Genomic DNA, 27,024 nt, shown 5'->3' with positions numbered 1-27,024 from the left:
TCCCTGCACAGAGATTTTGGCTCTTTAAGTAGTGTGAATTGAATCAAAGTGAACCTAATGACTGAGTGGGCAGTGGGAAACTGGCATATTTCCAAAATAAATGCTTATAATTGAGATTTGACCCAAAGAAGTTTAGTTTACACAGAAAAATGGGGCTAGGTTGGCTCTTATAGTTGCAATAACTCAATTTTTTTTTTTAGCAGTCTCAGGAAAATCTGTTTGTAAATGCAAATCCCTTTGCTCTGTTTTAGAGGCTCAATCAGCTGGTCTAGAAGACACTTCTTTGTCTGAATTACAGTTTTTTTTTTTTACAGGAAAGTGTGTCCCCCTGCAGTGGACCAGAAAGACGTTCTCTTCAATATGAATTCAGGTATTCAAATCATACACTGTATGCGATTGTTGTGGAATCATCCATCAAGCTCATGGCCATTATTTCTGTTTGCAAAAATGAAAGCATGATCAGGTTTGCCAGTCTTATATTTCCTGTATCACAAAGTAACTGAACATATAAATATTGTTCACACTTACAATAAAAAATCTATATATTTCCACATTTCCAACCACATAGATATTTTAAAAGCTGCTATGTGTGCTAGTTTTGCTCTACCAGAGGCATAAGTCTATAATTTTAACCTTGACCGTGCTTCACCACTTTGGTGACTGTCCACTTCGGGACTGGTTTATTGTGACTAAAAGCGTCAATAAGTATGGTAAGCCTGTTGCTTTTAACCACCATGACGTCTTCCTCCCTCAATACATTCCCAAAGCGTTCTCCTAAAATTAGCAGGTATCCCGAGCTAAAGTGTGTGTATTGCAGCTGGAGAACCAATGACAAATCATCCCTCTTTAAGCCTTTGTCACACACCAGCGCTCTTTTGTGGCTGACAGTGATAGCTTGACTCCTCTTGATTTTTTGCCTGTATCTTAACAGCTTAGATTGTAAAGAACAGATTTAAGCATTTGCTACAGAAGTGCTGCTTTTCTCAACATTATCTGTGTAGTGTAAACTGATGAAATACAAGGTCTTCAAACTTATACTTTACAATTACATTTTGAAACTGGGCTGTACACCCGCTTAATCACACATCCTGAGCTCATGCAGTAAACATCAGGCTCTTTAAATGCATGTACTTGGCCCCACGCTTATTTGTGTTATGTTTCTGCCTGGAAGCATTGGTGTGTGTGTGTATTTGTGTATATGCATGTGCATGTGTGTGTGTGCTGCTGCTTCTGCCTCTGTGATCGCCTGGCTGTGACTTCTCAGATAGCGGAGGATGCTCTCGCAAAAGTGTGGCCTTGTCACTCATGCTCTCTCCCATGAAGAGGGTCCAGAGCTCACCAAATCTAGGCTCAGGTACTAACACTCAAAACACACTACAAATTAACATTTTGTGAATTAGAAGGGTTACATTAGTAGCTAAAATATAGGCCACTTTAGGTTATTGACTTTACTAACCTCTCAAAGTATTTGGTAAGTTTTTTAATAAACGGCTCGTTGTTTTTCAAAGTCATGTTTGGCCTTCAACATCCTGATATGGCTTGAGCATATTTGAAATGCTTTCATACTTTCTCAGTATGCTTAAGCAATGTTTGGGCTGCGGGATGCTATTTGTTTCAAATCAGTTCATCATATAATCATTTTATTTCCTATTTGATTTGTTTCTCCCGTCTTGGGCCTGTTTTTGCTTCCTATATCAGTGATAGATCACGCTGTACCTACCTTGTTGAATCTTCCTTCCTTTTGACATGCTCCCATACGTGATGCTCTCACACTGCTCCATGCCATCTCCCCATCTTTATGGGTAGTTTGCTCTACTCTTCCGATTGTCTAAGTTTTCTACTTCTCCTTTTCCTCTGTCAGCAAAGAGTGGTTAGACATGGGACAGCTCCCTTGACCCTGAGCTGTTCTACACTGTAGAAATGTTCTTGTTCAGCTTCCTTTTAACAATAATAGGGCAATGTCTGAAAGCTGATGTCAGATATATAAGGTTGAAGAGCATGGTAGGACTGATTCACCCACCACTCAGAGGGTGCTAGTGTCCTGTGCCTAGCCACTGGAGTATTATTAGGAAGGAGACATGTAGGCGTTAGCTTCTGACTGACCCTGTATAGTACTCTCACCGTTTCTATTTAGCATACTGTAATACTTGGTGTCTACACTCCAAAATATACAATGCTGGTCCCTACATAAAAACAGAAAGTATCCTACTTGATTGTTCCAACTGTATACAAGGAATGGAGGTTAAGGAGCCAGCTCAGTTTTGTGTGATGTAAAGTATGAGTAAACCCTCTCAGCTCGGACTAGCTGGTTTTCATTGCAGCGAGCTAGCTTACATATCCAGCCATGTGGAATTAAATGAAAAAGACATACATACTTGTAATCAGAAAAATGATGATTTGGCGAGTGCAAAGTTTGCTCGACCCATCGAGCCACAACAGCCACATTTATTGGAAATATGCCAGGTTAAAATGAAAGCTTGGCTTCTTGCACAGTGGTCATTCTGCTGTGTAGATTAAAACTGTTATGTTCAATAATGGGGATCGCATCAGTGTGCTCTGGAGGATTTTCCCTTTATTAGTCTTGGGACTGAATTGGTCTATCAAGTCTTGTGCATGAAATGCCTTAAGTACTCTTCTTCACCTCTTCTCTTTTTACTGTAAACAGTGTGTACTCATAAACAGAAAAGCAACCTTCTGAGGAAAGAGCACACTCATACAAATACTCTATTGATATATCTTTAAGTGCAACTGGTAATGCTGTGTGAGTTTTGACTTTAGAAATCTGTAATGTCCGTCGCAACATTTTGAACCCTACATCCTAACCAACTTTTAGTTTGCCCTGTGAATTTGTGTAGTTTTCCGTCTTCAAAAGATGACAGGAACAGCTGGTGAAATTGTGTATCTCATCGGGATAAGTCATGCAATCCTGAAGAAAGGTGTTTCTGTTGTTTACTTTTTCCTCTTCAGTTCGTGTCTTTTCAGAGCTTTGTCTACTCCCTTAGCCCTACCACCGAGTTTCTCTTTCTCACTCTTAACATTCTCAAGCATTTTGTTAGATGACAACTACTTTAAAAATAACCCTATACAATAGTATTGACAATTGTTGTAGTGATGAATGTGACTAGCCATCTACTCGTGTAAGTTATTGTTGCTGTGTCTTCTCTGTTCCCCAGGGAAGGATTCTCACTCAACGGACTTGGGTAAGACTCTGTTCCTTGTGGTGAATTGGAGTTGAAGCTCTTTAGAAAAAAATAAACCAGGAAACACCCAATAGGAGCCCAGCAAACTTAAACAAAACACTGCTGTGCGTGGTACCTCATCATTAACTTTACCTTTTAGATTCTTGGAGGTCACACAGTGCAACAGAAGGATTTAAAAATGGAGACGCCAGTAGCTCATCTCTTGCTGCCAAAGGCTTTCGCAGTGTCAAACCCAACCTACAGGACAAAAAGTCTCCAACACAGGTAAAATGTCTCACACATCACACTGACACATGTTCGCCTTTCTGTGTTTTTTGATGCTATTTATAGTTTAATCAAAACACGTATCTGTCTGAAAAGTGTACTCTATTTTAATTTAAACAGGACCCGGCAAAAGTTCTAAGTATGTTTTTCAGAACATCTTGATGATTTGTATTAAGCTTTACACTGATGATTTGTCTGTTGTTGTGTTTGTTGTTGTTTTTGTTGTTTGACCTTTACACTGGTTGTTGCTTTCTGATTGCCCAATAAGGATATGAATCACGTGCCATTGCCACCCCCCAGGAGAGAGAGTTTTCACTTCTCACCCACAGGCACCAATCAGCCAGACTACAGCTCCTTTGTTGCCCTGGCTAATGATTTTAGCCCTGGAACGCTAACACTCACGCAGAATGAGAAAGCAGTTTTGAAAGAGTCATACACTATTAGTAGCACGTCTTCTTACTCGTACTCAGAGACCAATGCAAACTCAGTCCAACAGGCACATCAGTCCACAGTCCCGAACAGCAACCGCCCACCTGCCACCACTAATTCACAGGTTCAGGAGCGTAAGGTGTCTTCCCTCAAACTAACCCCTGTCACCATCCCTAACCCCCCGGCTCACTGCAACTCGTTCCTTGATCCCCAAACTAAGACCCAGACCACAGGTTCCCCTGCACCAACTTCCCCGCCTCCACAAAAGGGTCCCACTTTGTCTCAGCCCCTGACACAGGCAGCCTCGCTCCCTGTCCACGTGGGCCCCGAGAATCTGAAACATCCAGACCATCAGCCTTCAAACAGCACAGCAGGTTTTAAGCCCCCAAATCTAACCCAAAGTCCAGCTCCATCCAAGGCGGAGATATTGAAGGCTCCTCCTGCAGTTCCACCAAGACCTTCTCCTGCAGAACTGTTGGTACATAACTGACTACATACTGTTACAGCAGAACAAAAGAAAGCAATACTTGTGTCCTTTTTAAGGCCACTCAGTAATGCAACATCGCTGGGTTTTTGTCTTGGTGACATCAAGAGTGATGAAAGGGTAACACACTATCTGCATCACATCATTTGATGCCACTACACACTCTCAACATGCCATACAAACAGAAGAAGCAGTCAAGATACTGTAGCCGGGATATTTCAAATGCAGAGGTCACAAGTGATAAATCTGCTGCTTGATACATACACACAGTGATCCTTGAAGCCACTAGGGTTCTGCCTTACATGACAAACAAGACCCCCAGGTGTTTTTATGTATGTCATATGTTGCTTGTGTGTGTTGCTCCTTTTTTCCTTTTTTTTAGTATTGGTGCTGCCATCCAACCAACCAAACTAAATGTGGTTTTACATACGTAGGTCTGAACTCATACTGAATGTCTAATAACCAACTGTTTCATTTATTTTACATTACTGTCTGTATACAGTATATGCCTCCTTCCACAGAGTTTGAACTAACAGAGCCTTTTCAATTCAAAGCATTAATCAGGTTTCAGAAGATGATGCTGCAGCCTCATGACACTTCAGTGTGGCTTCACAGCAGCATTTCACCTTCTGTTAGGCTCACGTGTTACTTCCACACATCCTTTGTGACAATGTGGCTGATGAGTGGTATCACTAAGCACTCTCCTCCTTTCCTCCTTTCCCCATCAACTCCCTCTCCGTCCAACACCAGGGGCCTCCCTCCCCTGACCCCACATCACGGCACTCCCCCTATCGCTGCCACAGCTCAGAATCACTCGACTACCTGTCAGGCCTAATGCCCAAGGCTCTGTCACCCGCTCCGTATTTTCCTAGTGGAGCTGGTGCAGTCAGCAGGCCAAGCTTTACCACAGCCAGCAGTGCGGGCATCGGGGGCTGCGTGTCACCCTCGGCTTCCCCTGTGACGGTGTCCGCTCTCAGCCACTACTCGTCATCCACGGCGGGGCTGCTGGAAGAGCTGCAGATCTGTAGCCTGGACTCACCTGGCGCCTCACCCACGCCATCGCCCACCCTCAGCCATGCCTCTACCTACACAACCACGGCTGGCCCTGACGATGTGCTAACAACCTTTGTGGCCTCCACTGCTGCAGCAGCCTCTGTCACTAACGTAATTATCCCAACAAGTCACTGCTGTAACACACATGACCAAAAGCAAATGGTTCCCTCCCTACCCCTACTTATTTGGATGGCTGAACCAAACTATCACAAAATGTGCTGTTACTACCGATGTTTTATATTTCACTAACCTTCAACTACAACCTAATGCCTCCTTATTATGTTACTGTGTCTGCTCTCCTGAGAACTCTATGTCTATGTGCTTGTCTATGTTTTTCTTTTATGTCTTTTTTGCAATCAAATGCAATTATACTGTCTCTCAATGCGAGTTCATATCAGATATTCAAAACGAGACAAAACCATTTTTCAGAGAAGTTGTAGCAGGGTGAAGTTGTCGGCTGCGGGTTTTATAATGTAAGATATGTGAGGACTGTAGTTATGTTTCCTGACAGCTCATTCTACTGCAGTGGGCATAGACTTAAGGGGCCCTGCTACAGAATGGCACATCTTTATGACACACATTTTCATGTGCAACTTGTCTTCCCAGTTCTAATAACTCCTGAAAGTTTTCTTGTGGCTACATAATTCAGTCTGACATTGGCTTCTTATTAGCCAAGCAGTTAGCATGTCAATCGATGTTGCATTGCAATGGTACTGTACTCCAAGCCTTGTGGCTTGCATCCACCATCAGTGCAGTCAAGTGAGAAAAATATTCACTGCACTATGGTGTTCTACTGTACCACGGATAACATTCCCAACCTTCGTTCCACCTACAAAGGTGCTGATGGCTTGGCTGCTTCTCTAACCAAGAAGTGATGATGGCTACCTTCAAACCCTTGGTAAACCCCTGGTTTGAAATGGTTAGCTGTGGCATTATAATCACGATATCAGCGGTAGGGATTTGCTCACTGTAAATGATCCATGTTACTCTATGCCCAAGCACTAAACAAAGAAGAAGTTAAAGAGAGGACTAAAACTGTACACAGGAGGCTTAGCATGAACAGCACGTTAGCAGAGCAGCAGCTTCAGTGCTCCCCCTGTGTCTTCAAAGGATGGGTTCAGGCACATTATTGAGTGTAGGTCACCCGTGTCTTGGCAGTGTTTAAGCACAACACACACTGTAATATTGTGAGCTAAATGGAAGAAAATTGACTTGTATAAAAATCTGCTTTGGCTTGCACTTACACAAATACAGTGCAAGTAAAACGCAAGCTGTTACACTGCTTGTGCAGCTGGATTGTTTAAAATAAAAGTGTATCTGTTTTGTCGGACATGCATTAAATGGATGACTGAAAAACTAGGCTGACACGCCTTCAGTGTAGAAACACTGGCAGTAAGTCTTGTCAACACAGTGTTTGTGTGTTGCTTTAATATGAATTTACTGCAATGGGATTTGGCGCAAGTTAGTCATTGGTTTTAGAGTGATCATGAATCTTTTGATTGAAACACACTGGCCTTAAAACAAAAATACTGTTTTTATCCTTTTTCAGATGAGAATATATGTTCTTATGTCATGATAAATGGGAGCATCCCATTGCAATTGCATTGTCTGTTGTCTTGTTTGTCACAACTAATTTATGATGAAATGTATGTGATTCTGAGTTTTGTAATCTGAGTTTGTTTGCTTACTGTTTTAATCTCTTCCGTCTGTTTTGAGGTTAAGTGAATCAATAAGTGTCCCTTCCCTTTACTAACTGTTCTTACATTGTACAGTCCTTTCAGGTTCAGAAAATACTGAATCACATCAGTCCAATAGTTGTCTGCATATACATTAATTTCCATAAAAGGTTCCCCTACCCCTTTAAAAAATGTTATAGTAACATGATAACTAATAATAGCTTTATAAAACTAATCATTCTCTTGTTTTGCTACTTTTTTAAATGCACTTATCTAATGTTGTAGGGCAGAACCAAAACATTCCCCACTGTAAATGGAATTTTTTACATTTTGCTGCAAATTGTGACAATTAGTAACTGATGATCTCTGTTTCTGGCTTGCGGATCACTCCTAGGGCCAGGTCCTCTCTCACGCTATGAATGGAAGTGCTCCACAGAGGCCAATCTCTCCTCCATCCTATCCTCCTCCCCCCACCTCACTCCACACTGGGTTCCAGAGACAGAGCAGGAGTTCAGGTGAGTTACAGGTTGTTTGTCCCTTTGGACATCACATTTTTTAACAGCAAGTCTTTAAAAAATATCCCTGCTCAGTAAATAACATGGGAAAAGTATCCACATGCATGATTAGGGAAGTCATTATGCTTTGTCAAGTACAAGTGCTTGAAAAGTGCTGTTTCACTACATATTTAAATGCACATGAACATGAAAGACTTCCAAATAAATTGTCTGTTGTATTAATATATCCTACTCGGAATTGGTTGAAGTGCTAAGAATCGTAAAAACTGAAAATGGACCCATGAAGGGATCTTTGTGAACTATTGTCTTAATCAGTACCCATATTAATTAAATAGTTTATGGTAAATGTATGTGTTACAAGCCCAGGATACGATATATGTATACCTTCTAGGTATATAGATAAACCCATTTAGCTGTGGAGCTCAGTATGAAATTAATACAACAGAGATAAAGACAGTGGTTCTTGTACTACTCAATCTGGAGGCATACAAAAAGCAATTCATCTTAGGATGATTCAATGAATGCTTCTTCAGCTGGTTTTGGTGCCTGAACATGGCTTTCTATTTGATTACGACATATATCAGATTTATCTTTTCTGTCCTCTCTTTGGATCCAGAGGGCAGCGAGTCAGCTACCAGAGAGTCTGTTGTGACGGGCCACACCAGCATCAGCAGCATTGTCCCCATTGCCCGCTTCTCAGAAGAAGAGAAAAAGGTGTCCGTTATTAAAGCCCCTCATTACGAAGGCATCGGCCCCGTGGACGACTCTGGCATCCCTATCGCCATCCGCACGGTGAGGTCAAATGTTCACAGGGCTAAACACATTAGTGTGCACCAGATGTGCACTAGGTACTGTAGTGTTCCCCAGGAATGTCCCATTTTTGTTGTCTTGATATGTGATCAGGCTCACGAGAGGGGACTGCTTTCAGCTGTCAATAGCTTTTGACCCCATGTTAAAAGCCCGTTCTCTCTCTCTCTTCCTCTCTCTCACCATCTCTCTGTATCTATTTTACTCGTACTCTGTTTGCTAGTTATCAAGGTGAGCTTGTACAAGGTCATCGCTGCTTACTTGTCTAAGTGTGTGTCTGTGTTATTTCTGTTAAGGGTTTTCATGTATTAACACTTTACTCAGTGATCCATTTCTTGAAGAGCGCCATTTAAAGGAGGACATGTTCAACCACAGAATGAGTGAGCCAGAAAAAGCCACAGGAAGAATTTGAGACAGGCAATAAAAGCAAGGAGAAAAGGTGAAAAGAGAAAAAAAGCTGGATAGAAGAAAAACAGATGCTCCTTGTTGTGAGCAGACAAACATTTTTGCGGGCACTATTTGGTTACCATGGAGAGTGAAGTGGTAATTGGCCTGTCTCTTGGCCGTGCCAATGCTACATGCTCGGTGACACACACTACTTCACTGTGGAGCCAAACGGCCTCTTCTCTGACCAGAGTCCAGACACAGTGTTTAGCACTACTGAATAAAGGGAGGATTAAGTCTCTAGGCCATTCGATAGCACTTTTTTGAAGTGGCTGTTATATCTACACTGTATACACAAAGAAACACATACCAGGGTTTCTCCTGGATTTTCCAGGCAGAGCACCAGGAGTTCCCACTTTGGAAATGTAGCAACATTACTTCTGTATCCTCAATGCAGCAAAACCAAACATGCTGACATTGATTTCTGAAAGCAGGCACAATCACCCTTATGTGCACTTCCAAACTTGTGCCAAAACAAGCTGTTATATTAGTTTATCACGATTCTGATAGCTCTGTTGTGTCTTTTTTCTAGCTGTGTTGTCTATATGGTATGTTTGTATATTGTGGCGATTTATACAGTGAGTATTGTTTAAAAGCTGAACTATCCACTGTACACACATTTTTTTAAGATTGATTTCAATGATGATGAAGCATCCTGTTTCTTTCACTTTGTTGTTGTTGTAAGAAACTATAAAATAGCAAAAAAAACATTGCAACATTTGTATTTCTCTTTAAGTGAAACAGAAGTCTAAGAGTCTTTATCTTCTATGCTGTAACTTTTTTCCAAGTCAAACAGGATATGTAGAGTAGATGAGGTAATAATTGCGAGAGGGATTGAAATCAAATCCAATAGGTTTGTTTGGATTGCTCAAAAGTGGGAAGGGTCTAGAAAAAATGAAGCAGTTTGGAGCTGGACTGTTAGTCTCCACCTACACCTCCCTCACCTGCGTTGATCAGGTGGAGGAGAAGGTAGAAATGCACGAATTAGACATCAACCACATCCTTGGGAAATGGTCTTTACCAACTGATATACAAACACATTCCACAATGGCATATCACTCTGCTAGCTTCCACAACCCAAGATCCAACACTCACCAGTTGTTTTCTGTGATGGGATATCTTGTCGCCCCCAATCAGATCGGATTGAATGCATTCACGTACACGTCCCTGAGTTCCAAGATGAGTCATCAAGATGATTTTAATGTTTTACAGAAAGGAGAGGTGTTTCTTTTATATAAAACATACATATTTCATAAGAGATATGGGAACAATTTTCTCAGGGACACAGGAAAATGTTTTTGTTTTGTTTTTCACTTAGAAAAATTTTCATATCACTGTATCTTCAATACATTTCTTGGATGTGATTGTGAGAAGCATGTCATTTACTTTTCAGACTTGTTTCTTGTTAAATAGTCTGATGCAGTTGATTCCTGACACAATTAGTCATGGTGTATAGGTAAAAAGAAGATTTAGTCACCCTTAAGCCGTATGGAAAGTGTCTCAAACGATTAATCTTTATAAATAATGTATTCATGTCTCAGCATAAGTTCAATTATCTGTGAGTGAAAAATGGATCTCTAGAAAGGCTGAGAGAGTGTTTTTTCTCTACTTTGTAAGTCCCATAAAACTGTGGGAACCCTTTCTACTTTCAGCCATCTAGATTATGTTGCATTTCGCAGCACATAAATCTTTATGATTGTTTCTCTCTCCACAGACGGTGGATAGGCCTAAGGATTGGTACAAAACTATGTTCAAACAGATCCACAAGGTTCACAAAGCAGGTAAGTCTGTACTGAATCACACTGAAAAGCAGGAATGTCCCACAATTTGAATGTTGTTTAATCATCAGACGTTTAGAGAGGAATTGGCCACGCCTCCATGCTGTGAACAACTGTGAATGTGTGTATTTCCGTGTGTCTGTGCATGCTGTTTTTTGTTAAACCAAAAGACCCAGAGAACCTGAGAGATAAAACTCATTAGATGAGAGAGCAAGATAATCTGTAGAGGAGGAATTGAGAGCAACTTCTAATAGACACAGAACTGTCCTGGGAAATATGCTGCAATTTTATGGGCTTGATGGTATCACACAGTCCGTTCCGAGCTTGTTTGTTATAAACTGCAAAGACATCTACAGGCTTGTAATTATCATTTTTGCATCTTAGAGAGTTCCCATGACTCTCTGTATATTCACTCTCTGAATATTCACATATTCTCAGTGAATTTAGAAAGCAGTATTCCATTCCTACCAAAGTCTGTCTTTGGTGTAACCCCCGTAGACAAAAACATGTGTAGTTCTCTCATTTGGAGAAATGTAGCAGCTTTGAATTCAGCCAGAATGAAATACTCCGTTATGACAAAATACGGTTAACACACTACTTCTGTTTAAAAAAAGAAGGAAAAAAAATACAATAGTTTGAGACATGCTGAGCTTGTGGATTAACAGAGAGGAAATAGTTTATGCTGCTTTGGTGGCTTTGATACTTCTCTCGGCTGTGAAAAATGGTCACTATTGGAAACTACTTTGTAACTGTCTGTGTTCGGTCTGACTTAAGGTTCTGTTCTCCCAGGAAAGGAAACTGCACACTTGTACCCTCTGTCCCATAAATTATGTTGTGCATTCATCCCGATCACTCTTTGTCTCTTTTCTTTTTAGATGACGACTATTCTGACACATACAATGCAACATATGCTGTCATAAACAATGGTGAGAAATGTTTTATATATAACTAAAGTTGTCATACAATAAGTCATTTCTTCCCAACCCATTGTCTTGTCTCGCTTGCTCTCCCTCCAATGTCTCCCCTGTTCCGTCCTTAACAGATGACTACAGCCTGTCATCTAACACCACATTGGCCCACCCTGCTCCCCGGACACATACGTACAGGCCACTCGCCAGAAGCCCCTCGGACGACGGAGGACATCTGGGCCCTCGCGAGCCTTCGCCGTCCCCTGTACCTCCACCCCCACCTCCACCCATGCCATCTCTCCTCCAGCTCAGGGCCAGAGACAGTGACCGCGAGAGAGACTCCCCTGACACGTAAGACAAGCTTTTTCTTATCTCTTTTGTTCAATTAAGCTTAGCTTTAGTTCATGCAGGACACGGAAGGCTTACGCTGGTTGAATCATCGTTCCTTTCAGACAGACACCAATCACAGCCATTCTCATAAAGGTGGTCCTTTAATGTGACTCCCTCCACACTGATCCCTGCTTCACTCACTCCACCAACCCAGGCTCCGCCTTTTTAATTCAGACCTCAACATTACTCATAGTTTTAAATGGTTTTCAATGTCTTTCTGTTGGCTCGTTCTTCGTTTTTACCTGGGGGGGTTTTGTACGGTGCTCCCTTTTTCAACTTAGCATGCCATCAGCGCCAAGCATAACTGTATTTCCATTCCTTGCAATAAATGGTTACATCTGAGAAGAATGTTCCTCACTGAATTACACCTTTATTAGTTATGAAATAATAGCACTAAATCATGGTTGTATAAGCAATCAAAAAGACATTGAAATCTCCACCACTTGTGATGTATGTGAACTAATACATGGCATGGATTATATATTTATTTTAGTAGTTTATGTGCATTTTGTGAGTTTTCTGTTTTGGAGCCACTTAAAACCCTGAAGGATTGAAGGATTTATTAACTCAGGGTCTGGCTGTTTTTTTTTCTTGCACCAGGAATGAATGGGGTCCTCCCAACAGGAAAGTGGACACACGAAAGTACCGTGCAGAGCCTAAGAGTATTTTTGAGTATGAACCTGGAAAGTCCTCCATTTTGGAGCATGAAAGACCAGTGAGTATATTTAAAAATGTTCTTTCATTCAATTATAATGAACTCTGACATTGTCCTGTTCAAATCCACTGAAAGGTTGTTAGCCATCATCATAGTACTGCCCTCCTTTACGTTTGATTAACCTGTGAGACCTGGAGACTGAAGCCAATCTGGAATATTCTCAGGCTGTAAAATGTATTATTTATAACACTCAGAAGACGTAATGCATGATTTTATTTCCATTAATTTGGCAGTGAAGGGGTTTCTGTTACTATTGCTAATTGTTATTGTTCAGTAAAAGATGAATTCTATTGATGCTCTACTTCACTTTGGAGCTAAATGAAAAGTCCATTTCTGAAGAGGCAAAAGACTAAACATTGAGCAACATGAAAGTGAAATAACACTGCAGACATAAGAAAATGAATGGTCACATTAAGAATAGAATCACAAGCCCTTTTACCTTTCTTCCTTAATGCATGTTCACATTATGGGCTTTTACATGGACTTTTTTCCATCAGACACAGTGTGGGCGTTAAAAAAGCAAAGGTTTCCAGTGCTGCATCCTCTTTTGACTGCACTTGCTGTTCACTCTGTGTTGGGTGAACGACAAAGATTGACAGCAGAGATAATTACTGTGTAGAGAGAGGGCAAAAATAATAGACATAAGGTACCTGAGATAAAGAACAGGATAATGGAGAATGTGTTATAGATAAAGAATCTGTTATGTGAGAAAAGGTTTTGCAGATGTAATGACTGCAAAGAGCTCTCAGGGCAATAATGCATGAGTCAGAGAATAGTGGTGAACCCACGCTGGCTGTCTCATGCTCTTTATATATGTTGTCTGTTCAGAAGCTTTCATACTCTGCACTCTTCAAGGTAAGAAATGGCACCCAAAAACATCCTTCTCAGTGGTGAGGTGTCCAATTATGAGCCATAGCAAACAAAAATGTGGTTCTGGCAATCTATATTTTCTTTTCTGTACAGTACAGGTGGCTCTGGCAGTCTCTGCTCTAGGCTCTCGCTTTTTTTACAGGGTGACTCATTTATCTTGAAGCTGAGTTCTCTTTTTAGCAAGAGAGATGTAACACCACAACACCTACAAAACGTCTCCTGGCATTGTTTCATTTGCCGTGAAAATTCTATTTCCATGTGGGATTGGGGTTAGAAAGAGCAGACAGAGTAGTAAACCAATGCATCATCTCCACATTTAAAATGACAGTAGAAGGAATAAGCCTCTTGTCTACAGGACACAGTGAAGTGTTTTAAGAGAGAAAGCTGTTGGATTAAAAATGCAACAGAACAAGAGTAGATGATGACAGAGAAAGTCTTTGGCGTTCTATTCCATTATGTCACATCCGCAGAGATGATTCCTGAAGGGAATCTGTCCATCGTTTAAATGCCATGCAAATGCAAAAAATAGTTGAGAATAGAGTAGTACCAGTTAGAGAATTGTAAACTTGGAGGGCAGCCTGCTGTTGAGTATAAATATGAACAGTACATCTCAGTCTACATATTTAGACATGACTGGGTCAATTGTGCTGATGAGAATAACTTACAGAGGGAGAATGTGGCACATTTGTGTGATGGCAAGACAAACAAGTTTATTTGTTTTGCACCTTTTAACAACAATGCAATCCACAGCACTTACATATGACATAAAAGGGCATAAAGACAGGATATAAAAGAAGCACAAAGTAATATAAAAAAACTGCATAAATCGGATTTAGAAAGAGTACAATCAAAGATATGGTAATTCTCTTATTTAGAAATATGAACTGTTAGTTTAGGGGTTTATAGCACTGACCTTGCGGATGTTTTACCTGTTAGTCAAAAAAATCACACAATAACTCAAAAAATGTAGTCCGAATTTTAAGTCTGATCAGCTATATAAGGTAAATTTAGGTAAGCAAGTGTGCAGCACTTGACTCAGTTGGTTGGCTGGTTGACTGTGATACCATGTTGCAATGAAGAAGGGAAACTTACTGCACACCCAGGTGAATAACCCCTCATGTCTTTTCCAAACAGTTCTTCAAAATATGCCATCTCCACTTCTTCCTAACTATAATGAGAACCTCTGTTGAGAATGTGGCCTTTCCCTGCCACTCTGACATACTGCATTTAGTATTCTATGCACTTAGCCTACACAAAGGTGTTGATAATGAGATTGGGTGTTAAATATGTAATGCTCAAAGTAGCATGCTGATTTTCATTATCTGAAACTTGTGCTATGGCCGAGAATAAAGCAGTGGTAATGAGATTCTGTCATGGGATTTATAGCCCTGTTCATTTTGTATGCATATGAAATTAATGGATATCAATTTAAAAGGGTCTAGGTGGTAAAAAAATGTCAGTTTCTTCAGTCCCCATTGGTGACAAGAATTAGATTTAAGGCAAGGCAGCTTTATTTGTATAACACATTTCAGCAACAGGGCAGTTCACAGTGTTTTACTTAAAATGATTAAAATAGTAAAAGTTACAGTGCAAATTAAACCTTAAAGAGCAGTTTAAAACAGTTAAACATATAAAAGCAGATAAAATAGCAGATTTTAGGTTACTAGTATGGGACCGTGTATGCGTCGCTGCCCCACACACGTTATCGGGGCGCAATAACCATTTTATGAAAAGCCAAACTTTGTTGACCAATAAGGTAAGCACTCTGTACAGGGAGAACCATATGTCTTTACCTGACTTAGCTTATTTTGTGTATACAAGTAGTGAAGCAAAACATTCTTAGTAGGATTTGTCAGTAGTAAATAGTTTTTTTTGCATCACCTGCTTTCGTCCCCATGAGCCAGTCTAAATCTTCATCCTGTGCCCATCTCCCTGTGCCAACCTTTGCCCATTCCTAACCATGAGGTCCATGTCTCTCTTTGTGTGTGACTTATTTCCACACTATCTTTCTTCTGTCTTTCTTCTACCTCCTCTCTCACTGTCATGATTTCCCAGACCTATGATGACATAGATTTAGAGAACGAGCCTTGGTATAAGTTCTTTTCTGAGCTGGAGTTTGGGCGGCCGGTAAGTCAGGGCCATAGCTACTCCCTCAACCACAACCTTGCAGTAGGCATACACCCACTTTCTCCACTCCACCCGTGATGAGTTATTTTTTTATGCCTCCACCAATAGACTGGGTGGCGCTAGTTGTTTGGGCATGTGGTACTTGTTGGGTGCTGTGACCCCCCTTCTCCCCCCCCACCTTTGTGACAGGCTGTGTTATGTCTCTGCGTTGCTGGGTTTTTTGGTCTTGTGGCTAGCAGGCACTAAAATGTTCTTACACAGACCTGGATCATTTTATTTCAGGTCAGTGTTGCATCTTGCCCAAAAGAAACCAGGAAAATTGATTAAATGGCAGTGTGCTTCAGAGGCTTTAGATGGCTGACTTTTGGGCTGGTATAGCTGCACAGAACAGTCATAACATTGAAATGCAATATATAGGTCAGTTTTATAAAAGGTAACTAGTTCCCTTTTGTTTTGCATAACAGTCTGAGTCTGTGCAGTTTCTTTAACATCTCTTGCACATGCTAACATCAATCAATCAGCCTTTTATTTACCCCGGGTATTCATTTGATTATTTATTCATGTCTGCTAGTAGTTTTATGTTCACTTTTCCCCGAGCAATGCTCTGCATAGCCACAAGGGAAATACTATAGTGCCATCTGCTGGATGTAGGTAGTAATAACGTCCTAGTGGCACAGGGCAGGATTTGCCTCTAGCCACAGATCTGGGATCAAATTACCCCAAGCTGACTGATTTAGACCTTGCCATGCCTCTCTGTCTATGCCAGGGTATGATGTGAGGTAATGATTTGTTGGGCTTTTTCGAAATGTTCAGGTGAAAATATCACATCTGGACCTGGCATGACTTCCCAGTCATGCTGGGCTGTGTGTTGAGATTTCTACCTGCAATATTTGGAATGTTTCACACCACTGAATAAGCCCTTAGAGTGTAGATGGTTTGGTTTTGCTACGTGCACTGACTGGTCCAGCTAGGATAGAATCTCACGGTAAGTCCATTGTTTGCGTGTATAAGTCGCAAGACGTTTTGACCGACTGAGTGAACAATAGTTTATCTGCACTAGTAAACCAGCACTAAATCACAACATTTGAGAGTGCAAGGGATTGCACTCTCAAATGTTCACTCGGCTTTCTGCTTCACAGCTTGCTCCCACACTCTGCATGTGTGTGTGGTACATGGGCACATTTCTGTGTGTGCATGTGTGTGTGTGCGTGTGTGTGTGTGTGTGTGTGTGTGTGTGTGTGTGTGTGTGTGTGTGTGTGTGTGTGTGTGTGTGCGTGCAACATGCGTGCATGCTATAAAGGTTGTTGTAGTAGGCCTAATTTATAGCATTGACATACTGTAGTTTTAATGTTTTTATTTTAAGATTGGTCTAGGATTAAAGCATCAATAGATTAGAATGTCCAAAAGAACGAATGTGTATAAAATGTAGGTATGTGTGTTAGTGTGGATTGAGTGTATGTAGATGTGTGCATTGTACATTCAAAGCAGATGTGAACGGTTGTGAACTAGTCCATCTCTGGTTACTCGGATTCTCTAACGGGTGTCACTCTTACCACATGTTTCTTGTTTTTTTGTTTTGTTTCTCCCCATGATGTCACCACTCCTTCTCCTACTTCACCTCATTTTCACCTTCTTCCTATTCCTCCTCCTCTTCCTGTTGCTCACTGCTGCTGCTTGGGGCTCAAGCCTCCTAAAAAACGGCTGGATTATAATCCAGACATCTCCGCTCGCCAGCGCATTGAGGTAATCTCACATTCATGAGTGTACTAGTGGCGTTGTTAATCTCACAATGTATAACCAATTATAGGGATGGCTTAAAATTTGTGTAATGTAGTGTAGCACCATGTCAGTGTCATCTCTTGTCAGCCATCCACCACAAACTGAGTATGATGTTGCTTTGTGAAGGCTGTTGAATATTTAGCTTTGAAATGCTGTTCATTTCTTTGCTTCATTTTCTCTTGTATCATTTACTGGAATTTGTGTTGTTATTTCCAACATTATTGTGTGATGGTATTTGATGGTTAGCGAATACTCAGAGACACCTTTGCAGTTAAAGTGTATCGCCCATTTCTTACCACTAAGACCCATTCCAGCTGATCCATGCCAGATTTTGCGGGGCAGCATTTGCCCCCTGAGCTCAGCTCATAACATCCTTTGCTGTAACACCTTTGCCATCATCCTCCAGAGCAGCCTAAGAGAGAGCAGGAATTTATCTTCCCAGCTTACACCGGTAGGCCTCTTCTTGCTCAGGTGTGCCATGTGGAACCAGCATCCATCGCACCTAACGCTGGGGGAGAGTTTTGAGTGTGGCACAGCAACAACCGCATGCAGGCTGTGCATTGTGAGCTCTTCTGCCTCTTTGTTCTTGCAGACCTGACTTTTCTCTTTTGTTGTCTGTCTTATTTCAGACATCCCTGCACTTCGCTCCTGCTGACAAGGCTCCAGAGAGACCTGCGAGGTAACCTCTGTTTCTTTTATTTTCCTCTGCATCACCCTTTTCCCCCTCCCCCATCTTCTCAATAGTCGTAGTCCTTGTTGTGAACCAGCAGGCAATCAAAACTGCTCTTTCTTCACTTGACTCTGGTGCAAAAAGCCTATGTGTCTGTAAATAATGAAGATTCTGCAAGGATTAGTGTTAGTCTTTATTTGCTTTTGCCACTGAAGCAAGGCACTTTGCATCTCCCTTTCACTAACTGAGCCAGAATAAATTAACGCAGCCATCCTATTGATTCTGCCCTTCAACTCCTCCTTACCCTCAATAACCCCCTCTCCCCTTCCTCCTACTCCCATTCACCAATGGCCTGCTTATTCAGATGCATTTTCCACGGTTAAGAAAGGGCAGAAATGGGACGAGATAAATAGACCATGCATGTAAGTGACATTGAGTGTTTGTTTTGAACAGAAAGCTCAGTGGGGTTTTAGACATTTGGTATAGGAGAAGTTACAGTAATTCATCTTTTCTTACACAAGAAGGAAAACCAAGTTTTAGTAAAAAAGTACCTTAGTACCAATAAATGTGTTGTTCATTTGGTTTTGAAAAAATAATGTTTTATACTCTATTTACAGAGTTCACGAAGGTAATTTAAGATGTTAAACACCATGAACTAGTTTATCCTAAATAAAATACATTTAAATTGAACTTATTATATTTTCTGCACATTGTTTGTATACTGATAATACAGGAATATAGTAGAATGATAATACAATGTACAAGAAATTGATAGTATCAGAATTCAATTTGCCTTTTGCAAACGCATGGTGTCTGACTGTGTTGCAGTGCTGCCAGCGACTACAGGAAGAGAAGGAAGTCTGAGCCATCAAGTTCCCAAGTTAATGTCCAGTCTCAGAGCAGAGCTGTAACTTCCCCTAAACCAGTGGATGCCTACAGACCCAGCAGCAGCTTAAAGAGACCTGTGGTTCGTTCCTCACCAGCCTCACCTTCCAGAGCCAAAGGTACACATATATACACCAAAAACCCCTCCTTTTCACTTTATTTTTTTCTTATTGTATTTCACTTTTCCCTTCTCTTCCCCAGACATATGTGCCATCATATGCACTGTACTTACCATATCACCAGAAAATCAAAGATTTGTTGTGTTTGTCACAATATAATAAATGTCTGATGTGGTCATACGTTTCCTTGATTTTTATTGGTGGAAGTCTGAAGAAAAGACATCAAATCATCTTTTTTCCCCCCTTATCTCTCCTAATCCTTACCCTATCTACAGCTCTTCCACCCTTTGCTGGGTATACTTGCTTAATATGCTTTCCTCCTTCTTCTCTTTCACCACGCTGCTTTCTATTGGACATCTGAAAGGTGGGGACGCATGCAACATGTATTCAAACACTTTAAACTCTCCAGGTTCTTATCAGCGCCCCTATCTACCCCCTGTCCCCTCTGACCATGTCAATTGCCATGAGGATTCCAGCCAGGAAGGCAGCTCCTCCTCCAAGCAGTCTGTCTTTTGTAAGAACAGTTGGCCGATAAAATGCCAGGATGGAGAGGCATGGAGCAGTGTGGAGGCAGTACCGCCGATCCCCGGCAAGCTCAAGTCACGCAGCTGTGATGACTTACTAAATGATGGACATTCTGGCTCAGGTGGGCGCAACGCCACCCGCTCAGAAAGTGCTGGGTCGCTGGTTTGTGATGGGAATCCCTCAGGTTTGACTGGATCCAGCTCCACTCGCTCACTGCCTCGACTCCATCGGCGACGGGCACACGATTCACCGGGCTTTCTCCAGCTCTATCGTAAAATGCACCAGATTGACCGAGCTCAGCTCATCCCATCTGAAGTTATTCGCTCGGTTCGCACTCGCATCCTGGAGCTAGAGCGCCAACCTCACCTGCATCGGCATCGCCTCTCTCCTTGGACACCCTCTTGGGGCATGGAGGTGCCACGCGATATGGTGCCAACCCGCATTTCTGCATATGAGCGCCTTATTCAGAAGTCCAAGTCCATGCCCAACTTGGGTGATAGTGAGGTGCCTTCCGGCACTACCACGCCAGGTGGCTCGTCATCTCGAGCCAGCAGTGGTGGCGGTGGCACACCCAGTTTTCCAAAACGTCGTTTTTCAATAGAGTCTTTACTAGAGGAAGACAATAATAACAATAATGGCAACAGTGGAACAGTACCTCACACCATGGCTCACTTGCATCGACCTCGTAGCCCACCCGAGGGCCAGCCTCGTGTTGGACCAGAGCCCAGTCGTGGGCGGGCCTTTCCTGCTCCTCCTGTTCCCCAAGGCCCACAAGTCAACCAAGACTTCTCTGACAGTGAACAAGACGCTGTTGCGTCAGATCTCAGTGACTTCATCCAAGTGGAGGGCTCCTCATTTTGCAGTGAGAGTGACTTTGACCATTGCTCACTAACCTCCTCTGAGAGCTTGTACGGCTCTTCCACCCTTCACCACCACCACCACCATCTCCGTCACCACCACCATCACCACCACCACCCTGGTCACCAAAGTCTGGGCCAGAGCCAGGGCTACCAACACCGCCACCTCATCAGCTCTTGCAAAGGGCGCTGCCCGGCCTCTTATACCCGTTTCACAACCATGCTGCGCCATGAGAGAGAGAGAGCGCGCCTGGAGCTCCAGAGACCTTCGCAGCAGAGCCGCAGCAGCAGCCATTCCCAAATCCAAAGCTCACAGTCTCAGCAAGCGATGTCCAAGCTGGCCTTCCTAGTCAGCCCAGTGCCTTTCCGCAGGAAAAAGGGCTCACCACCTACCTCTAGAAGAACCAGTGGTGGCGGAGATGGAGGTAGCAGACCCAAGTCCAAACAGGCCATTTATGATGCACTAGATGCAGCCTTGAGAGACATATACGAGCACATTCAAGCAGAGAGAGGCCACAGAGGAACTAGGGCACCCGATGATAGCATTCTGAGGAGAATACTGGTCGAATTGCTGCCAAATGTGCCTGAACGAAGCTCGTCGTTGCGGGGGAGGAGGGGGTATTGGCACGGGGGTCAGTCCTCTGCATCTTTGTACCCAGATGGGAGCCCCACTGGGTATTCCTCACATAGAGAGGATCCCTCCACACCACGGCTGCAGTCACCAATCAGTGCCTGTTACGGACGCCACACAGAGACCTCAAACAATAATGAATATGGAGAGGAGCAGGGCAATGGGAATGGTCTCTGTTATTCAGGTGGAGATAATACACATGTCACACATCAAATATGCACATGGACACTTTGCCAAACCTGCACCTAATTTATTTCTGCATGAACATACACACATACTCCCCGTACATTTACCTCCGTATCTCTTTCAGTATTGCATGGGCTCGCCCTATTCCTCTCATTGATCAGCAGATACATCCATGACTGTGCTTTTCTATTTATTTGTACGACATTCAGTAAGACCCGTTTTACCCGTAAATTCTCAAGTATACCAAGTTGTTAAAATAATGGCCCTATTTTGCTAGTGTCAGTGACTAAACACTTGATCCTGCTGAAATTTCACATTAAAGGTCTGCTACTTAAATGGGAGTTTAGATGCCCTTTGCGCTACTGGAAACCTAATCTTAACCGTGCTGTCTCTGCTTGACAGTATCTCAATGCTGAAAAGAAAATTGGCAAAGTAGGACAAATTGGAATTAAATTCTGAGGGCAACAGTATTTCTGTTAGAAAGAGAAAATCAGAGAGCAGTCTGTAATTGAGGTAAAGAACTATTTGAGAATTTACAGTATATTACCCTGTTTGGATTAAGTAAATGTGAATGTTCATCTATTTGTTTATAAGTATATTATTGTTTTGGTTGTAACGTTTATCTGTTTTGCAGATTTGTTTATGGAGGCGTCTTTTTTATCCCACTATCGTATTCAAGCCATTTGCTCTTATGTTTAAGTTTATAAATGGATTTATCATATTTAGTCATTTTTGGGTTGTATTCCCACTTGTTTCATTTTGCGTTGCAGATCTTTTTGACTGCATGTGTCACACTGTGGATATCGCAATCAACTTTTTTTTCCAAAATAATGGAAATAAAACACACCTTTTGACCTTGAGCTTTTATTCCCTCATTTACCTGTTGGAATGGTGTCATCCCTGTACCATTCAGAACTTTCCCAAAGCATGTTTTTGTATTGTGAACATGCATAGGACATGATTTTGTTTATTATGGTAACTTCCATGACCTTTCTTATGTCTCTGCTAATCACAGACCAGGATGTCTCCAGGTGTTATTCCACCATGGATGGACGCCACACACCCCAGAGTAGAAGACCTACTCCCGACAGAGAGGTACAACATGAAGCTGATTGCTAGTATTCGTAAAACCAACGTGCACTTCATTAGGAGCACTAAATAGGTCATTTAATTCTTTAAAAAAATTTGAAAAACACCTGATATGTTTTGGCACTATAAATATAGTTCAGCGTGAATCTCAACAAGCTACTTTGTTTTTTGTCTTTAGCATCACAATACCACGGCACTGTTTCATTTTCTCACAAAAAAAGCTTTGTTTTATGTTTTGCCTGGCTTTTTTTCTCTCACTCTCATCTCCTAGGTGTCCCATAAACAGATGACACAACTTATTCTGTTCTCTCTCCTCCATCAGAAACAGCCTGCGAGAGCCATTTATGATTTTAAGGCACAATCAGCTAAGTGAGTACAGTAAATGAACAGGGCTTGGACAAGGAAGCCAAGCTTTGAAGCATGAATGCCTGACTGCTTACCACATCTCGACTCATTGCATTCAATGTTATGATTTCATATACTTATGCATTTCTCAAAGTCAAAATTCTTTTTGTTTTCTAAGATAACTCTATCATAACATCCTAACCACAACACCTGGATGGCTTTTGCTCATTTATTTTATGCAGTTTTTAAATACATGCATGAATAAAGCTCATTTTAGCTCTTATTTTATTCTGCTTGTGGCTGATGTTTACATGAAAGAAGCTGTGCTGGTTGAAATGGTCAGTTCCTGTCTTCTTCACACCTATGTGGTGGCACTTTAATGACATGAATCTGTTGCAGGGAGCTGACATTTAAGAAGGGTGATGCATTGAACATCATCCGACAGATAGACAACAACTGGTATGAGGGGGAGCACCGCGGACAAGTTGGGATATTACCTATATCGTATGTAGAAGTAAGTGTGCAACTGATAAACTGTGTGCAAGGACAGTAGATGTGCACCATTTTGTGTCTTATCTCATTTGTCTCTGATTTCTCTCCTTCCTCTCCTTTGACATGAACATTTACTCTAATGCACACACAAACAGAAGATGCCATCCTCAGAGAAGCAGCAGCCGATTCGTCCTCCTCCACCAGCACAAGTCAGAGAGATCGGAGAGGGAGTAGCACGCTACAACTTCAATGCTGACACAAACGTGGAGCTGTCTCTCAGAAAGGTAGCTTATTGTTTGAAAAGCTGCAACAATGTAACTGGTTTTGTAATGGTTTATAATTATGATGTGAAACCTTATATTTTTTTAACTCTACAGTTTGGGGTTTACCTACTGGACTTAGAAGTGATTTTATGAACTCACAAGATGCAAAATATCTTAAAATGTTATCATTCAGATGTAGTTACAAGGTTCCAACTATAGATACTAAAACGCTAGTGTCGGTATCGTGAAGTTTAAGCACCGATCCGATACCACAAAATAAAGCCCCAAAGAAAATCTATGTTAAAGTGGTTAACTTATGTTCTTTTTCAATTATGACTGAATGATAAACAAGTTCTTTGGCATTCATTGTTTGAGTTTAACCTGAGCCAGACGGACAACAAAGATAGAAATCATATCATATCCATACAGGGATAGTAGTATACAGTTGTTAAAACGTGAAATATACGACACACTGGTATTGGATCAGTACTCTGTATCAGCCGATACACAAGTTCAGGTATCAGACTCGGCATTGGACCATCTAGTTCCCACCAGGCAGTGATGATATGTTTGATGTGGTCGAAGCTGCTGTGTAGATTTAAGAATATCCTGTCTGCATTAAAAAAAAGAGTCTGTGTGTGTGTGTGTGTTTGTGGTATGTAGGGTGAGAGACTTATTGTGTTAAGGCAGGTGGACCAGAATTGGTACGAGGGAAAGATCCCAGACACAACCAAACAGGGCATCTTTCCTGTATCGTACGTTGACATCGTCAAGCGCTCCCCGTCCAAGAGCTCTGCACGCCACATAGACCCACACAGTTACCCTGGCAACAGGACACCAAGCTCTACACCCGTCAAGGTAGGAAAATCATCTACCACATAGTGAAAATAGAATACCATAAACCACTACAATAGAGTACCAGCAGCTTTTATAAAGTTGTTGTTGTATAATTTGTGGGTATTTATGTCAGTGTCAAATCGCAAATGCCAACAAATATTTTACATACTCAAACAGTAACATGGAAAAAAAAATGTCCCCAGTTTATGTTCATAGATTTAAATATATAGGTAAATACATCATCTGCATAAAAGAGTACAGCCTTAAAGCTCTGTTTAGCGCTCAAATGACACACACACACAAAACACACAGTGTACTCTGTGTTCTAGTTTTATAAATTACACTGTTCCTTCTTTTTCACTTCCCTTTCATGGAGCCTTTCTACCATCTACCTCCATCCTCTACTACTCGTGACCTCCCCACTCCTCACCCCCCGTTGAGAAGGTTTGACCTGCAAGCTATCACCAGCGAGTGGCTGTCTCTTACGATGGACCCATCGGCGTCTAACCCAGCTTGCTCCCTTTCAACCACCCCTGTACCACCCACACCACCCCCTCCCCCCCTCCCCACTGACCTTACACCTTTCCTAAAGGCTCAGGATATCAATGGGCCATCACAAAGAGGCTTCGCTATGCTGCCCCAGAGGGTTTCCGTTACTCCTCCTTTTAAAGAAGGGAGACTCAGTTTAGGTCACACCCCTCCTGCCGTGCCACTCTCCCAACCACCTCCACCTCCACCTCCACCTCCTCCTCCTCCCGTTCCTCATTCCTCATTCACCTCTCCACTGCCTGTCTCTTCACAGCAGTACAGCAGTGGCAAAGGAATAGCCCAAGCATTACACATTTTTAAGCCAGAGGTTTTGTTCTGCACAGTGCCAGAGCCAATAAAGTCACCCACACAGGTTCCACCATGGCACAAGTCAAATGTGGAAGTACAAAAAAGCAGCATTATTCCTGATGTTGAGCTGCAAGTAAAGGACCCTTATGACGAGCTGTTGTCCATGGTTTTGGATGATTCTTCCAGTAAAGACAATGCTTACTTTTCAAGATTGTCATTGGTGGATTCCCCACCAGCTACGCTAACTGATGAATCCCAGAGCAGGTTTGCACTAAAAGTAGAAGAATCCCATCAGCCAGCATTGAAACCCGCAGCAGTCAATCCAGCCAGCGACTCGGCAGGCAGCGTTCGGTTAGAGGTGCAGTTTCACAAGCCTATGCCAACGGAGCCACTATCCATCACTTGGGGAGGGCATTCAAAAACTCTGAACGAGCAATCCGTCGAGCCTCAGAAACCACCATCGGTGACAGGAAGAGGATATACTGAGTTGTTCATTGAGGAAGAAGATGAAGCTAGAGGGGACAGAGAGGAGGACATTAAAGGTTTAAATGAGAGACTCAGTCCACAGGTAGAGCATGGTGTGAGCTTTGAGAGAAACACTATAGGGCCCTGGAAGGGAGATGAAGGGAAATGTTTTAAATCCAAGAAAACTACTTTTGCCATCTCTTTAAAAGTTTGACACAAAGGTCAACGCACTTGAGTCAGGTTGCCATAAGCCTGGATGCATTTACAGGGAAGTAATATGTTATATAACTAAACAGTTTGATGATCAAGGCATCTAGGGTGACGGATGTTTCCCAACAATAATGGAGATTGAGGAGTGTGTTAGATTACCTGTTTTATACCCTCATCTACAGCAGTGCATGTGACTTTGTGCAGAGGGAAATTTGTGTTCCATAGGCCTTTTTTTTTCACAGATGACATTTTGACATGTCACAGTAGGAAAGTGTAAATTATCAAATGAATACTTGCTGATTACAAATTAGCTGCTTCAGTTGCAGGGTCCTGTCTCACTGTCACACTTCCATGGCTGATTGGGACACATAGACAGAGTGGAGCCATCAATAACGTTTTTAATAACACCTTTGCTTTCCCTACTATGACATATCTGCTGTGGGAAAAAAACGATGTTTATTAAATCCTTTTAAGCTGCTATATAGTGGGTTTATTCCACATCCGCAATGGTGTATAATTAATATATCACATAGTAACACAAGGAGTGATCTCAAATGTAAGTGTAAGGATAAAGTACTTTACATGATAGTAGGTGTTTTTGACATTTTATTTGTGCATTAACAATCAAAGAGGATTTCCATAGACACTCCAGTCTTAAAATATCACTATTGCACAGGAAACTGTTTACTTATCAGAAGTAGGTTGTTTTTTTAAAGCATGCGTTTAAAATATTTTTCTCCACATCCGTTCCTGGGCTCAGTAAAATCCTCAGCATTTAGCTTCTGTGACTCAGAATTGATGTGTGTGTCATTACCTCTATAGGCTGATGTCTCTCCTTCCACTTTGACACGGTTTCCTCCCCCCGGCCTCCCCTCGCCCTCCATACCACCACCTCTGACGTCCTTACCTCCCCATTCCTCTTCTTCTACTTTTGCTTTCACTCCTTCTTCATCTTCTACATCTTCCTTTACTCCTTTATTTTCTACTTTTTCTTCAACCCCTTCTTCTACTTCTACTTCCACGGCTTCTTCACCTTCCACTTCTTTTTTTACTCCTGCGTCGTCTTCTACTTCTTCATTTTCCTCATCATTTACTTCTTTCACTCCTTCATCTTCCACTTTTTCCTTTACTTCTTCTTCTTTTACTCCTTCATCTTCTACTTTTGCTCATTCTT

General features: G+C 41.9%; 1 protein-coding gene across 2 annotated transcripts in view; it reads left to right on the top strand.

The window, feature by feature from the left end:
* The window catches only part of sorbs2a (sorbin and SH3 domain containing 2a), a 47,519-nt gene that overhangs the window by 16,663 nt on the left and 3,832 nt on the right, over positions 1 to 27,024 (top strand). The window contains exons 3-25 of one of the 2 annotated variants that reach the window (XM_034888423.1): positions 315 to 370; positions 1,265 to 1,354; positions 3,174 to 3,200; positions 3,340 to 3,464; positions 3,733 to 4,371; positions 5,128 to 5,541; positions 7,501 to 7,621; positions 8,238 to 8,413; positions 10,587 to 10,653; positions 11,526 to 11,576; positions 11,693 to 11,909; positions 12,549 to 12,663; positions 15,589 to 15,660; positions 17,347 to 17,403; positions 18,069 to 18,118; positions 18,938 to 19,113; positions 19,478 to 21,310; positions 22,328 to 22,407; positions 22,673 to 22,770; positions 23,146 to 23,260; positions 23,394 to 23,522; positions 24,165 to 24,359; positions 24,715 to 26,526. In XM_034888423.1, coding sequence (XP_034744314.1) covers positions 361 to 370; positions 1,265 to 1,354; positions 3,174 to 3,200; positions 3,340 to 3,464; positions 3,733 to 4,371; positions 5,128 to 5,541; positions 7,501 to 7,621; positions 8,238 to 8,413; positions 10,587 to 10,653; positions 11,526 to 11,576; positions 11,693 to 11,909; positions 12,549 to 12,663; positions 15,589 to 15,660; positions 17,347 to 17,403; positions 18,069 to 18,118; positions 18,938 to 19,113; positions 19,478 to 21,310; positions 22,328 to 22,407; positions 22,673 to 22,770; positions 23,146 to 23,260; positions 23,394 to 23,522; positions 24,165 to 24,359; positions 24,715 to 25,854 — 5,997 coding nt within the window. In that variant the 5' untranslated portion in view covers positions 315 to 360 and the 3' untranslated portion in view covers positions 25,855 to 26,526. Of the gene's footprint in view, positions 1 to 314; positions 371 to 1,264; positions 1,355 to 3,173; positions 3,201 to 3,339; positions 3,465 to 3,732; positions 4,372 to 5,127; positions 5,542 to 7,500; positions 7,622 to 8,237; positions 8,414 to 10,586; positions 10,654 to 11,525; positions 11,577 to 11,692; positions 11,910 to 12,548; positions 12,664 to 15,588; positions 15,661 to 17,346; positions 17,404 to 18,068; positions 18,119 to 18,937; positions 19,114 to 19,477; positions 21,311 to 22,327; positions 22,408 to 22,672; positions 22,771 to 23,145; positions 23,261 to 23,393; positions 23,523 to 24,164; positions 24,360 to 24,714; positions 26,527 to 27,024 lie in introns of those variants that run through there. The other variant, XM_034888431.1, reaches the window with a different exon arrangement.

Source organism: Etheostoma cragini, chromosome 2, assembly GCF_013103735.1.
Source record: "Etheostoma cragini isolate CJK2018 chromosome 2, CSU_Ecrag_1.0, whole genome shotgun sequence".
NCBI classification, from domain to species: domain Eukaryota; kingdom Metazoa; phylum Chordata; class Actinopteri; order Perciformes; family Percidae; genus Etheostoma; species Etheostoma cragini.
This window is presented reverse-complemented; position numbering and strand designations above follow the sequence as displayed.